General features: G+C 41.0%; 1 protein-coding gene across 1 annotated transcript; it reads left to right on the top strand.

Moving 5' to 3' along the window:
- Nucleotides 1-622: 622 nt before the first annotated feature.
- Nucleotides 623-15,147, top strand: CCDC174 (coiled-coil domain containing 174). Its single transcript, XM_086618920.1, has 11 exons — nucleotides 623-685; nucleotides 2,559-2,663; nucleotides 3,622-3,722; nucleotides 5,334-5,392; nucleotides 6,475-6,655; nucleotides 8,587-8,682; nucleotides 10,108-10,244; nucleotides 10,645-10,739; nucleotides 10,984-11,131; nucleotides 12,172-12,306; nucleotides 14,037-15,147. Exons 1-11 carry the CDS (start codon nucleotides 644-646, stop codon nucleotides 14,993-14,995), a joined length of 2,058 nt encoding a protein of 685 aa, XP_086475046.1. The 5' UTR covers nucleotides 623-643; the 3' UTR covers nucleotides 14,996-15,147.
- The last annotated feature ends 378 nt before the right edge of the window (nucleotides 15,148-15,525 follow it).

Raw genomic sequence — 15,525 nt, 5'->3', positions numbered from 1 at the left:
TGGGTGTCTCCAGCTCCAGGCAGCACTTCAGGTCTCATCTCCCTAGCATTCGTGTATCAGCTAAGCCAGGACAGAGATTTTTATTATTTTTTTTTTCCTCCTGTTGATACCAAATTTCAACCATGTACTTCTTCGTTTATCCCCAAACCCAGCTCCAGGCTCTCGTGCTTTCCTGACAAGCCCTATTTAATTTCCAGCCACCATGGCCACCCCCCAGCAGAGCACTCCACCCCACTCCCACTGGCAGCTCCAGACCCGGCCACACACGGCCATTTCCCAGAGGGGACCCGTGGAGTTTGGCCTCCACCTGCCAGGAGCGACATTTTCGCACACAGCCGGGGCACAGCCCGAGAAGCCACGGGCAGGGAGAGCCGCCACCGAGCCGCACCGCGCTGGGCGAGGCTCGCTCGCGGGCTGCCCTGCGGCCACAGCGAGAGGCCAGCTCCAGGTTGGCGGTGCCGCAAGGCCACGGGCCCAGCTCCCCGCCCTCCCTGACCTCCCCAACATGGCGGCAGGAAAGCGGCCGCCCGCCCTCAACGGCGCTGTCGCAATAGCGCCGCGCTTTCGGTGCGCTTTACGGTAAAGCCGCCAAGCGGGGCGGAAGGCGGTGGGTGGGGGCGGTTGCTGGAGGAGCGAGGCCGCCATGGACCGCAGGAAGAAGCCGCTGGATGTGGCCGCGTCCTCGGTGAGTGACTGAACTTGGCCGCGGCCGGCAAGAAGCCCTTCCGCCGCCCCGGGAGGGCCTGTCGCTCGGCTCGTAAGGGTGTGGGGGCGGCCAGGCGTGCCGTTACCCGCAGCTGCGGGGCTCCCGCGGCGGGCCCGGCCGGCACGGGGCGAGCCGCTTCCAGGGAAAACTGCACACCGGGGCGTGTTTTCTGCCGCCTCGGCTGGACTCCAGCCCGCTGAAACGCATCCTCATGAAAGCACATCCTGACGTAAACGGTCGTGTTGTAACGCGGTGCGTCACGCGTTCTGACGTCGCGTCTGGTTTCGTGGGATGTTGGGGGGCGAGGGTTGTAGCCCGTTCGCCTTCCTCACCAAGCGGACGTTATTCTCGCTGTGCTGGAGCTGGATTTGCCCTCGTTCCTGATGTAGGGATAAAATCAGGGCATGAGGCGGAAATGCGAGTTTATCCCCTGGTTGTTTTCCAAGCAACAGGAGCCCCATGGCTCGGGAAAGGGACCTCCCGCCCTTAGGGACAGCGAGGGGCCCTGCCGCCCCGCGCTCCACGGAATCACAGAATGTCAGGGCTTGGAAGGGACCTCAAAGGATCATCCAGTACAATCCCCCTGCCGGAGCAGGACTGCCTAGGTCAGATCACACAAGAACGTGTCCAGGCGGGTTTGGAACATCACCAGAGAAGGAGACTCCACAACCTCTCTGGGCAGCCTGTTCCAGTGTTCTGTTACCCTTACTGGGAAGAAGTTCTTCCTCATGTTTAAGTGGAACCTCCTATGTTCCAGCTTATATCCATTTCCCCTTGTCCTATCATTGGATGCCAGTGAGAAGAGCCTGGCTCCGTCCTCATGGCAGTCACCCTTTACATATTTATGAACATTAATGAGGTCCCCCCTCAGTCTCCTCCAGGAGGCTATTAACAAGAAACTGCTGACAGACACTTCATTTCTCCAAATAAACACTGAATGTAAACTGTGGGTTTTGGCATATGAAACATTAACGTTGAATTTTTGGGTGATCACTTCTAAGCATTTGGGGAGGGGGAGGAAGGGTTAATTTACGGCACTCTACATCATTGCTACAGGGACCTGAAAAGCAAATGCTTTAGTGTTTGGAACAAATACTAATACCCCTTCTTCCACTTTCCTGATACATCTATGACATTTGTCTTGTGTGGGACTTGCAGGGAGAGTAGCACAATATCCTTCTCCTCCAGACTGGGTTTATTAGTGTAATTTCACAACAGTACTCCTGCTGCTGATGTTTCCTAAGAAAAAATGAGATGGGCATTGGTCATAGATGACAGTGCTACTTACATATTCATTAAAAAAAAAAAAAAAAAGAAAATCTGAAACTATATAAATAGTACATGGAACAGTAGGAAAGTATATATATTTTATGAAAGCAAATTTTTATCTTTTCTTTTCCGAGACAGAATTTTATTCATTATCTAATGGTTAAAAGTTTCCTTTTCAAATTCAGTAGTGTTATTTCATTAGTCTTTCCCTGTTTGTTTGCCATCAGGAGGCTGGTAAAATCTGTATGGAATTATGTCTCTCATATTCCCATTAGGTATCAAAGGATCAAGGATATCCTTGGGGTCTTTTTAAATCCTTAATCGTGATTTGCATTCTGTGGGGTTTTTTATATTGTTTGCTGTAAACTTAAGTGTGCTCTTTGTGATTGGATCAGTGCTTCGAAGTCCCACATAAAAATGCAATCAAATATAACTGTAAAATATAAATATAGTATAAATATAATTGTAAATGCCAGATTGTTTTACTAGAAATGCAAAATGCAGTTGTTACTTTATTGCAGTAACTGATGTATTTGCATGACATGTCTTGGTTATTCATTTGTTTATTTCGTTGTTGATGTAGTTGGTAGATCTCAAAGCAGAACTCTTCCGAAAGCAAGAAGAATTCAAGAAAGAAAAGCTGCTGAAAGATGCTGGCATCTTTGCAAAGCCCAAAACTTCTAATAAGGTAGAAATATTTTTCCATTGTTGTTTTTGTCATTCTTTCTCCTGAGAGTACAGAAGTTCATATTCAAATCTAAATAAATAAATACTCGGAGCTGTGTTGCTGTTCAGATGTAAAATCTACATGATGAGGATGTTCTGTGATTCTATGTTCTTTAGATTTCTGTCAGCTCTCTTCCAGGTGAGATTCTTGTGCACAGCAGAAAACTTATCTCCTGCTTATGCCCATCTAAATCATCTCTTAATCTTCATTCCCCAGGGAGCCACAGCTTTTGTAACCATAGGTAAAGAGATTTTTTTCTCCAAGATTTTTTATGGTTCCCTTGAGGACGAAGGATGAGAGACTCTTCCAGAATCACTGAATTTTCTTGATAAATGCTCTGCTATCTGTTCCTCTGTATCACAGTATATAATAATGAATACATAATTACTAACATTTTACTCTTTCCTGCACATTGGTTTCTGTTCACTCTGTGGCTTTCCAGTAGTGGAATACAGCATTGCTGCCATATTTGAAGAACATGCAGCATTTACAGTGCTATGCTGTAAACAGGCAAACTGTTTGTATTTGATACCTAGAACAAAGGTAAGAGAAAACAGAAACAATTTAGAGCTTTGTTCTTAATTTAGTAATCAGCAAGATGATTCTTACTAGTTTTTTTAACTTTAAAATCTTTGCCAGAATAGATTTTGTCTGATTTCTGAGTGCTTTTTTTTTCCCTTTCTCAGCCTGTCCTTAATTATTACATCGTACTGCAGTCTGTGTAGTTTCAGGACATACCTGCTGCATCTACAGCACAGTAGGTGTAGTCTCAGGTGAAACACCCTTAAGCTGTTATTTACAAAGTCTTTCATGATTGATCTCCAAAGTTTGCATTATGAAGTTGAAATACTTTTTAATCGTTATCGTTTCAGTATTTTTATTTATTGGTTTGTTTGTTGAACACAATTGTACTCCACAGAAACCAAGCATCTGGAACAAACAAAACGCAGGAGTTGCAAATCGAGCTGAGAAGGACGTTGAGCAGAAGGCAGAAGAGGACCATGTATTAGATAAATCAAGGTAACTCTTAGGCTCTGCAAGAAAGCCATGCATTGTAGAACTTGTGTTTCAGTGTTTAGGAAAGCACATAAAGCAAGTTATGCACGTTTTGGACCAGCAGTTCTCATCAGACCAGCTGGTAAGACCAGCATCACTTCCATGCTTTTTACCAGTAACATAAAAACTGCATCCCAGCAGTCTCGTGCTCTAGGGATGTCTGCCCTCACATTATCATAGCTGTCTGTCAGGTTACTGATTTTTGAAAGTCATCTCCAGAATTAAAAGCCAGGGCAGCCATACGTCAGAATTCTACAGCAAAGTGTTCCTTGGACTTGACAGAAAATGACACTTTTTTGCAGGATTTGACTTATCTTCTAAATGGGTTAGATGTACAATAAGATGTATGTTTCTAGCTCTTCAAAATTGTGTCATGGTTTCAGCTGGGACAGAGTTAGTTCTTCTTTTTAGCAGCTAGAAGAGCTCTGTGGTTTGGTTTTAGTCTGGGATTTGTTATGAGAAGAATGTTGACAAGGCACTGATGTTTATAGTTGGTGCTGAGACATTGAGGACTTTTCATCTTGCCATGTTCTTGCCAGTGTGCAGGAGCACAACACGTTGGGGGGGAGCATGGTCGGGACACAGGGTCCACAACTCCCCTTAGGATTTGCACTTAGACTTGGGATTGAGGGACAAATTGGCCAATGAAATATTCCATATCATGCGACAGCATGCCCAGTATAAAAATGAGGGTTAACTGGAAAGAAAAGCCTTTGCTCTTCCAAGGACTCTGACTCTCGGAGTGCACTCTCTCTCTCTCTCTCTCTCTCTCTCTCTCTCTCTCTCACTCTGTTTTTGGGCCTCTCGCTGGTCCGGGATTGCAGTGTTGGAACTTAACTGTTTTGGGATCATTAGTCTGGGACGGGATGGGCCTTGGTCACTGGGTGGTGAGCAATTACACTGCGCATCACTTGTTTGTGTATATTATTGTCATTGTATATATTCATATAGCAGTAGTAGCAGTAGTATTAGATTGTTCTTATCTCAACCCACAGGTCTCTGTCCCTTCACCCCTTTAATTCTCTTCCCCATTCCCTGGGGGTGGGGGAGGGTGAGCGAGCGATTGTGTGGTGTTTAGTTGCCAGCCGGCCTAAACCACGACAAAATGTTTTGTACCATCCCAGAAATCAGCTAAGGTTTTCTCTTCAGTTTCTAAGACTAAGTGTAACTCCATGTTATAGCTATCTTTTTTTTTTTTTTCTTTTTCTGTAAAACAGTATTTCAGTATCTCATACCTGCAAATAATGGTCCAGCTTCCAGTTTATCTGACAGATCGTAGTAGTTAGATAGAGGTAGAATACTTGTTACATCATGTTCCTGCCTACTTGACAAATTACACTTATGATTAATTCTGTAACTTCACTAAAATTATATTCAGTATAAACTCTGAATATCTATGTATCTTCAGAAATGTCAGTTATGGTTCAAAACAAAAACCAGGCATAAATCCACTTCTAGTAAATATTTCAAGCAGTCCTGGTATTTTCTTGTTCCATTTATCTAAGGCTAATCAGTCATTTTGAACTCTATTTGGAATTGTTGAGATTGCAATGTTATTTTTTTTTCTTTTTTTAGAAAGAAACTAGAAGAGAAAGCAAAGCTGTATGAGAAAATGACAAAAGGTGACTTTCCAGGTAAACAAAACTAGTCTAAAATGAGTATTTTATCTATATACATGCGTGTGTGTATATATGTGTATATAAAATTAGTTTATAAAGTTCACCCTAAAAGTTGATATTTCTGACTATCTGGTGATTCACAGCATCTACACTATGAGTTCACTGCTTGTCTTCTTATATAGGAAATTTTTTTTGGAGTTACTATACCAAGTGATTGACATGGGTTATTCTGTTTTGAAAGGGAGAAAAAATACAGGTACTAGAGAATATAAAACCACTTTTTGAAGGACAGCCTGTCCTAGTAAGGCACCATGGGCTTGTTTCACTCATTCATTAAGTGGGTGGAATATATTCTGGTTTTTCAATATAGAATCTTAGAAAAACAAAATTAATTTGTTTTTCACTAGGCAGTCTTTGGATTGTATTGCTGATTTTCTGTCTTGCATTCTAATTCCTGGACCTTTTTGAAGAGAAGAGGATCGGGGGGGAGTCTGGCTGGTCCATATGTGAATGCCAGGGATGCATCTAATAGAGTTAGAGAATTCTAATCTGTCCCTTACTTGTCTCACACATTCAGTCCCTTGCAAGAAGTAATGATTAAAATAGAATCCAAATCTCCTTGCAATTCATCTCTAGTGTTTCCTTTACTCGTGTCCATCTTTGCCACATATAACCCCACTGCTTTTCTCTACTTTTCTAAAAAGTACTCTGCGACTGCTTAACTACTGCACACATACCAAATGTTAAGCATCAAAAAAAGTATTTGAAGTGTTACATAACAAACCCGATACTTCTGAAATAGTTAACAAGCAGAGAAGATTTTAGTGCAAAGACTGCAACCTATTCTGTATTGTACACAAACAATTAATTGCTGTAAAATACCCTAAAACTTCCATTCAGAAATGGAGGTTATCACTGTGGAGCCAATTTATAGCTCCAGGTTTGTTTGGCACTGAATGAGATTTAAATGTTCCCCAGTAGTGTGGTCAAGGGCATTGCTGGCAGCTGAAAAGCTGATTTTGGCTGGTTTGTATTGATTTTGTGCTCAGTTTTGTTCTTTTCATGGCTGTTCTCTAAGAATTGATTTTCTGCCTTAGATGAAGAAACTGAAGATTTGTACCTAGTGGATTTCACTCAGAAGATCATAGACAAACAGCACGAAATACAGGAACTGTGTCAGAGTGAAGCTGCTAGAAAGGCTTTAGAGAGAGAGACAGATGATGAGGAAACTCAACCTGAAATGGAAATACCACCGCCCGAGGACCCAGATGAAGAATGGTTGGTACTAACTGGGCTAAGCTGTCCTGACTGGTCTGTTTCTTGAATACTGCATGAGAAAATAATTTTATTCTCCCAAGTATGTGGAGTGGCACCTTTTTTTTGGTTAACACGACGCACTGAGAAGAGGTGGTAACATTCTTTTGCTTCACGTCTCATTAAAAGACAGTCTCATGTTTGCTTTCTGTGTAGGTAACACTGCAAGAGAATCTACATTCAGAATTTTGAGAAATACCAATCAGGGAAATGATTGTGAGACGTTGTAATAAGTGAGACATTGTCATATCCTCGCGTATCTTCTTGCATAGTTTATGGGAGTTTTGATCACAGTTTGATAGGTTTTTATGCTTTGATGTTTTGAATTGAAACGTACTTTATCAAAACTTGGGGGTTTATTGTATCCACCTTCCCTTCTCTAATTGCGTGTGACTTATAAAATGAGCAGTTGTTTTTGTTGTGTGATCTCCTCTTAAAGGAGAGAAACTCCAATTGGAAAAAGAACACGATTTTCCAGCATTTCTTCCGCTGTTTAACTGTAGCACAGCAAATAGTCTGTGACAGTTTTCTGTGATGTCCCAGGTAACCATTAGTTTTTCATCCAAGACATTAGGAAGGATTATGAAACCAGACTGACTAAACATTTTCCTTTCCCATTTGTTTAAAATGCTTATGGAACAGGGATTTTACTTCTGGTAGTCAGTTTAAAACAGCAGTAACCGATATGAAGAAGAGCACCGTCGTTCTACAGTTGATTAGGCCAAGATAAGATTTACAATGTAGTATTTTGGAATAAACTGGGAGAATTAATCCAGCAGAGTACCAGAAGACTGCGAGATTGGAAAGGCAGAAATACCTGTTACCAGCATCTCACTGAAATTCAGGACGAAACTATCAGTGATGCAGTGATGGGCTCACACTGCTTCGTGTTCTCATCACTGTAAAGCATCAGAAATTTAAACTGATATGTTTCACTGTTCACGTGGTGCATTCCTGTCCTTGCCTACATCTCACTTCAGCAACATGTTGTCATTAATATATTCTCCACCCCAGTGAGGCCATGGCTGGATGAGGATATTTGGGTGCTCGCATAATTAATGCTAATTATTCTACAGCCATAGTTACATCTTTACTGTAGAGAATGCAGACTTTTTTTTCTACTGATGTTACATTATAATTTAAAACCAAAGGGCACTTAGCACATACTAAGCTGTAGATATCCCTAGAAATCATGTAAAAAACTTTACTAAAAGCACGGATCTTTAGAAGTTTGGCTTTTGGGAACTAGACTAGCAGTCATACTTTTCAGATGTAATGTTAATTATTTAGAATGGGATAATTGAGGCAGCTTGCTGCTAAAGAACTTTCTAGCATTACAGGACAATAAGTATAGCTCTTAACAGCTTGTTCAACAGCTGTAAATTAGGTGTTCGGTACGATAAAGAGTTGAGTAACACAACGTGTGCTGCAGAGGAACATTTTGCTTGCGTTTTAGTCAGCCTTTGTTAATGCTGGTTGAGTGAACACTATCAGCCTATTCTAAATGAGTTTTAGACTAATAATTGAAATCTATTGTAGCAATTTCATATCCACAAGGAGTCAATGCCCATCATTATTTTCACCATGGGACACAAGTACTAGGCTTAGTTTTATTTTGGTATGAAAATTACGTGGCATTGTAACTTCTGAATATTTTTTAACACCTTTGAGCCAAGGCAAATAGCCAGCTCAAAGGGAGATTGAGTAAATGTCCAGAATTATCCTCTTAACCTGCGAGTCTGTGAATTGAAAGGTAGAAGCAACTGTCCCACGTGGAGAGATTGAGAGGTGATGAATACTCTGTGGAAAGTGTCACTGCTTCTGTCTTCTGGTGAAGAGTTCTGTAAACCTGTAAATAGAAGTTCTGCATCAAACTTCCTTTGTTTTCCTTACAGGGTTGATTATGTTGATTTCTTGGGCCGATCTAGACGCTGTATGAAGAAGGATTTGCCAAGTCTCCTTAAAATGGATCAGGAACTTCAAGGGAAAAGGTGTGGTTTCTCTAGTGGAAGTGCATGTTCCTTGCAGCATTTGACGTACATATTTTTAATGAGAATGAAGAGAGGCTGTGCTTTGTTACCCCATTCACAATCCAGAATTGTTGATGCTACTGCTCTCTCTAGATTTACTTTAGACAGACTTCTGCTGGTTATGACATTGCACCTTAAAAAATAGACAGAGTAGCTAAAGAGAAATTGTGCATGACTGATTTTATCAAGAATTCCTATTATAAATTCATATAATATTCCAAGCCTTGTAGTTGATTTCACCTTGGCAGCTGACCACTTGAAATACATGGCTGGTGTACTGGTTTTCAATTACAACAGAATGGAAACCATGGATGTCAAATAAAAGCCCAAATGAATTTTTTAATTAACTACTAAGGGACATTTCTTGACGTAAATGCTGACTAAATCTAAAACATCCCTTACAGAGCACAGTTTGCAGAGAAAAGTTCTAATAAATTGATTTAGAAATCTCTCAAATATTTGATGCATCTTTTAAAACTGTGGTCCTTGTAAGGAAATTGTATTTTATTACACTTTCCAGAAAATGCCAGAGATGTCGTTCCTGGTTCTGTTTAACTTGGAAACTGATGATAGTCTTTTAGCAATTCCAAATTCATCATGACATCCAAAGTGCATTTGTTAGATCTCCATTTGTTTGGTTTTGCTCTTCTGTTAAACAGCTGTTTAACGGCTCTTCCGTTAAAGTTGTTACGGCAGCACTGAGAATTGTTTTCAGAAAATAATCTAAAGGCACCTCAACTGAGCCCTTCCTGTTGACAAAGTGAAAATTCTTTCACACTAACAACTCATTAGTGTGTTCTCTGTATTTTAAACATAAGATAGCGAATATGAGAGCTTTGAAATTGCAGTCTCTGCATTGATACGGATGACAGTCAGTCAGCAAACACAGAAAAAGATCCTGCTGCTTCTCTTGGGAAAACAAAAATATTTCCCACGTTGGGCATTAATATTTGGCGTGGACTTCTAGGGTAAATTAACGGCTAGCTTTTTGTTATTTCAAACACCTTTCATTTTCTTATGTTAAACCTGAAATGTTTCTATATGTGATTGCTAGAATCCCAACAGATGCCAATAAAAGTGATTATTCATCTCCCATTCTGTGATTTGATAATGACTTCATAAAGTCTCTGAGAAAGGATATGATTTTGTGTAAGTCTTTTAGTAACATGTTCTACTAGTACCTTGTTCCAGAGGTAGTTTTGTATTTCTGTCTTCACCCTGTACCCCAGTCATCAATGTTGCATCACTAAATGGTGCCTGCAATGGTCTATGTTTTGTAAAAACTGCAATAGTGGATCAGACCAAATTATACTTTCACTGTTTGATACCATAAAAGTGGTAAGTTCTGCTCTGTAATGTCCAACTTTTTTTTTTTTTTTTAATCAGACAAGGTCCTGATGGGAATACTCTGTTATCTGAAGACATGAGAAGAGAACTTCAGAGGCAGCAGTGGGAAAAAGAAGAAGAAGAAGCCCTCAGAAAACCCATGGGACCCATACATTATGAGGACATTCGAGAAAATGGTATACTTCCATACTTTAGATCACTTATCTTTATATCACTGAAGAGATTCGTTTTAGAGGAAGCAAGGGAAAGTTACTTCTTGTGCCTTTATGGCAAAGTGTAGGTTTGTGTTAAGTCACACGTGTAATAACCGTTCAAATTACTGGTACAGAAATCTAGATTTATTTTTCCTCAAATTGTATTTTTCTCAAATATATTTTTAAAATTTCATTACCTCCTCCTGTGTTCTCCTTCAGAAAGCTTCACCTCATGCATCACCTAAAACAAGCCTGTTTTTAGCCATCTGAAACTAATGTGGTGTGTGTTGTTGGGAGTAATTCAGTGCCTGAAAGCAGAGTGCGTGGTGCTTGTAGTTACTGTCAATTATAAACTTAAATTTATTGATTTTCTTCTTTTCAGAGGCCAGACAGCTTGGTGTTGGTTACTTTGCCTTTTCTCGTGACAAAGAACTTAGGAATAAACAACGGGCAACACTGGATATGCTAAGAGAGCAGGTATGAGTTTAAAGAGCAAACTGGGGTATGAGGGCATCCTAGTTTCAGTGGTCACTGTCTTTGATTTGTTGTGTAAGTCTCATACTAGGTGATGCCTGCAGCTGACTCAAAAAAAATTTGGCCTCCGTTCCCTGTTGAAAAGTGGTACTTGATAAGGATTGTGTTTAGTTGTTTAGTGAAGGAAGATTTGTAGTTGATTATAATAACAAAGGAAGATTAATTTGTATTTTTCTTTGCTGTTAAGACACTCGATCAGAGAACTAAACGTGAACAGTTAAAAGAAAAAAGAAAGGCAGCTCTAGATGCAAGGCTGTCTAAACTTCGAGCACGGAAGATTAAGAAGTTAAGGGAAGCTGGATTAGAGGAAGAGGCAGAAAAATTGGAGAATGGAGGTATGATGTGCCTTTTTAAGTGAAACACTTGCTATTTCATCTTTTACTTGAGCGGTGGACAGGCATACTCTAATTGATGTAGGTTTGGACATTCAATATATTGGTATTTGGTATTCTATATATACAATTACTATAACTGTTAAGATAGTGAGAGTTCATATAATTGTGTGTAGATACAAAACCATGCCAGAAATAGCTTAATAATACAAGTAGAAATGTGATATGTAGATTGTATCACCTGACAGCAGGAATTACTTGAGTTAATTATGCAAATTGATGTTAGAGCTGCTGCAATTTTTCTGGCTTTTCATTTCTTTAGGATGAAGTAGAATAAAAACTAGTAACAAGTTAATTTTGAGATCATATAATATACACAGCTACAGTTTCAGTGCAGTCTGTAAATTGGACAGACAGCTGACTTTAGGATTTAGGCTGATGAATTCGAGTTCTAATCCCATCTCTGCACTGTCTCCCTTATGACACCACTAGTCACTTGTACTGTCTGTCTCCTGCTGTAAAATGTAGCTAATATTTCACTGTGTCAGAATTCCATGGAAGTGATTAACTGTGAAGTGTTCTGGAAACTAAGAACAATAATGTGTCACTGCCAACTGTTACTGTTGTTCGGAAGAATAAGAATGCAAATTGTTTTCTCCAGTAAATGAAACAGAGATAACATGCTAATGTTCTTATTTTTACCTAATTTTCTGGCTTTGGTGTAACACTCAGCACATCCCTTTTTGGGTTATTAAGCAATAGATTTTCAGCAGTCTTTTTGATGCAACTAGAAAGCTAATGAAGTGTCTCTTGGCAGATACGCTTCCTGATTATCTGGCTTACCCGTTACCTTTTCTGAAATAATATGCAGTAATTAAAAAAATCACCTCCCTACTCAGATGCATTTCATTGTTAGAATGAAATTAGATCACTAGTATGAGCTCTATAAATGCAAATAACTCCTGCTGCCTATTCCTCCTATGAAGTTCATGCAGATTTTATCCCATTACTAACGAAAACTACTCTCTCTTTCTGTCACATAGAGGTGAAAGGTGATACTGCTGAACCGGAAGCTCCGAGAGTTACTGCAGCAAGTAGAAAGGTAGAGGTTGTCATCCAGGAGAGAAGAGATACAAAGCCTGGCGTGCCTTATGTCCGAGAGTGGGATAAAGGCAAAGGTAAGGAAATGAACATTCAGAAACATTGTTTGGAAGCAGTGTGCACACTGCGGTTTTCATTTCTATTTCGTGACAAAGTACGGTAAGACTGACTTGCAATTAAATACTTTCTGCCTTTGCATTGATGACTGTCTGGTGTCCAGTGCAGTGGTTGACAAGGTTTGCCTTAGTGTCAGTAGCTGCTATAATGTGCCCAAAATTTTTTCTTCTATATGAGGTATTCCATCTCTGTATGATCCAGAGAGACTGACAGATTTTATAGCTCTTAAGATGTAGTGTCTTTCAGCGTGATCGTTCATCGATGTATTTCCGCAGTTTGTTCCACGTGATGGCAGGGTGTATTACCCTGAAACAAGTACAGGGCAATACTAAGGAGTGATGCAAGCAGAGACCACTTCAGTGCCAGCATCCTGTCTTGAGGCATCTTCCTTGTCACAACCTCAAGTGACTGATGTCTTCTAGATCCTTCCCAAACCCAGTAGCTCATTTTGCACAAGTTATCTAAGCTCATGCACACTCTTGTAGTCTGATGCCTGATTTCTGAGTAAAAGCAAACAAGGAATAGGCAAAGCACATAAATTTCCACACTCGTTAGTACTCCTACAAGAGCAGCACTCCTGTTCTGTGCAATACTGTTATTACCAGCTTCTTTTTACTTTTCGCTCTCTCTTTATGTTCAGTTAATGAACATCCTTGTGAGGGGAAACTGTGATTCCATTAAAAACCAAAACTTTCAGGTCCCATCTGTTAAATCTTTATCCTGCTCGGCACTGTTTTTTTCCTACCTCTGAGCAATGCTATTGTCTGACTGACACGCAAGCAGCACTGTACTGTGCAACAAATACTACACTCAGAAAGCAGAGGACAGCTTACTCTAAAATGTGAACTAAAATAACTGTGGCTCAGTGAACATAAATGTAACACAAGCATCTAAATTGGTATAAGAAGGGAGAAACAAAACTCCTCACTCTCTTAGATGCTTTCCTCCTTACTATTTCATATTTTTTTATATTTTTACCAAAGCAAAGGAAGAAGTCCTGCTCTGATTGGGACTCTCTTTTGCTACATCAGACAAACGTGTAACCCTTCTGTAACAAAATCTTCTGCTTCATTTCTTACAGAAGTCTCGATAGAAATGAATACTGAAAAGAATTTTACTGGTTCTTTTAGAGAGTAGATTTGGGAGACATCTTTGGAATAGGTTTTGGGGATATCTTTCAAAGTGTGGTGATCTTGAGCTGCCATTCCATTGCAGTACTTCAGAACTGTGTTTAATCAGAAATCAGCAGCTGTCACGGTAATGAGAATATCTACCTTTTCTGTTGAAATAAAGAAGTTACTGGTTTTTGCTTGTGCCCACTAGAGATAATGTCATCATCTCCATCTTCTCTTAATGCTCTTAATGCTTTGATTGGTTTGTATTTTGATTCACCCCTAACTAATTAGTTGTTTTTCATAACCAATGACCACATTGCCAAAGGATCTTAAAGTGATTTGGATGAGTTATATAGAGGAGGGTGGTTATCTTTAATGCTCAATGCTTTTGTTTCTGCTCTGTAAAGAAAGTGGACTGCCAGTTTAGCCAGCAATCTAGTACTAGATGGAAAAGTAACTTCAAATGGCTTTACACAGCTGCTGCTTCTGTTTGCTGATTTGTTTTCCCTCCTTTCTGACTGATCTTCAGACCCTGAAATCTATACTCAATCTGCCATTTTCCCTGTTTCTAACAGAATTGATGTTTGGGCAATGGTCAAAGAAACAGGAAGAACTGAGAGATGAGCGAGATCCAGAATTTGCACCACCTTCAGATTATTTTATGGGACAAAAGAAAGATGATAATTACAGAAGTCAGAATTTGAACAGTCTCGAAACCTCCTCTAAAAAACTGGAAACGGAGACAGCACAGAACCAACAGATGCCATCAGTGCAGGCCAACGGCAGCAGCACTGAAGATGTGCCACCGTCGGCAAAGGCTTTCAACAGCAATGTTCAAGATGAGTTGGCACCAACAGGGGCCTGTGGCAGTGACGCTCAGGATGTGCCGTCATCAGGGGAGGATGACAGCAGCAGCGACGATGAGGATATGCCGCCATCAGCACAGGCTTACGGCTATGGTGCTCACGGCGTGCCGCCGTCAATGCAGCCTTATGGCTACGGGGCTCAAGACATGCTGTCATCCGTGCAGGCTTACGGCTATGGCACTCATGATATACCATTTCCAATGCAGGCTTATGGGTACGGCGCTCAAGGCATGCTGCCACCCATGCACGCCTATGGCTACGGCGCTCACGATATGCCATTTTCCATGCAGGCTTACGGCTACGGTGCCCAGGATGTGCCACCGCCAATGCAGGCCTGTGGCTGCAGCGCCCAAGATGTGCCACCCGGGGTGCAGGCCTGTGGCTGCAGTGGCCAAGATGTGCCACCATCAATGCAGGCCTGTGGCTGCAGTGCCCAAGATGTGCCAGCACCCGTGCAGGCCTGTGGCTGCGGCAGCCAAGATGTGCCACCAGCAGTGCAGGCCTGTGGCTGCAGTGCCCAAGACGTGCCAGCACCAGTGCAGGCCTGTGGCTGCAGCGGCCACGATGGGGCACCTTCAGCGCAGGCTGACAGCAGTGACACGCAAAATCAGGAACCACTTTACCAAAGTTTAGATGATATGCTGTCCTATTACAGACAAGTTACTTGAACTGAGCAAAAAGATAAGCAAGAACCATGATTTAAAGAACTGAATTATCTTCTAGGCAAGAATATTATTTTCCCACATCTTGGGAAAAATAAGTTTCTGTAAGTAAATGAAAATAAATCTCCTGGAGACCTAAGCTGTTTTACGTCATGACTGCACTTGTGCCCTTTTGGTTCTTTTTTTCCCCCCTCTTTATTAAAATGTGATTTGGCAGTACTTAATTCATTAGTACATATATCATTTTACCCTTTTGCCACTTGGACCTGAACTTTGGGGTATATTAATGGCTTGCTTTCAAAAGATGAACTCTTTACTTTGTCACTCCCCAGCTAGCTTCTGGTTTGGAGGTACTACAAGGTGAGTGATATCTGTGGAAACGATACTGAAATAGCAGGCCTTCTGCTACAGATACGGAACGGTTGTAGGAAATGTTACCTACTTAATCTCCTGCCTTTAGGAACTGCAGAATGTTATCTAGTGAACAGTGGTGGAGAGTAGTTCACATGGTCATAAAGACTTCTGCATTCCCGAGG

This window comes from Tauraco erythrolophus, chromosome 12 (assembly GCF_009769465.1).
Source record: "Tauraco erythrolophus isolate bTauEry1 chromosome 12, bTauEry1.pri, whole genome shotgun sequence".
Classification (NCBI taxonomy): domain Eukaryota; kingdom Metazoa; phylum Chordata; class Aves; order Musophagiformes; family Musophagidae; genus Tauraco; species Tauraco erythrolophus.
Note: the sequence above shows the minus strand (reverse complement) of the source record. Positions and strands in the feature narration are given on the sequence as shown.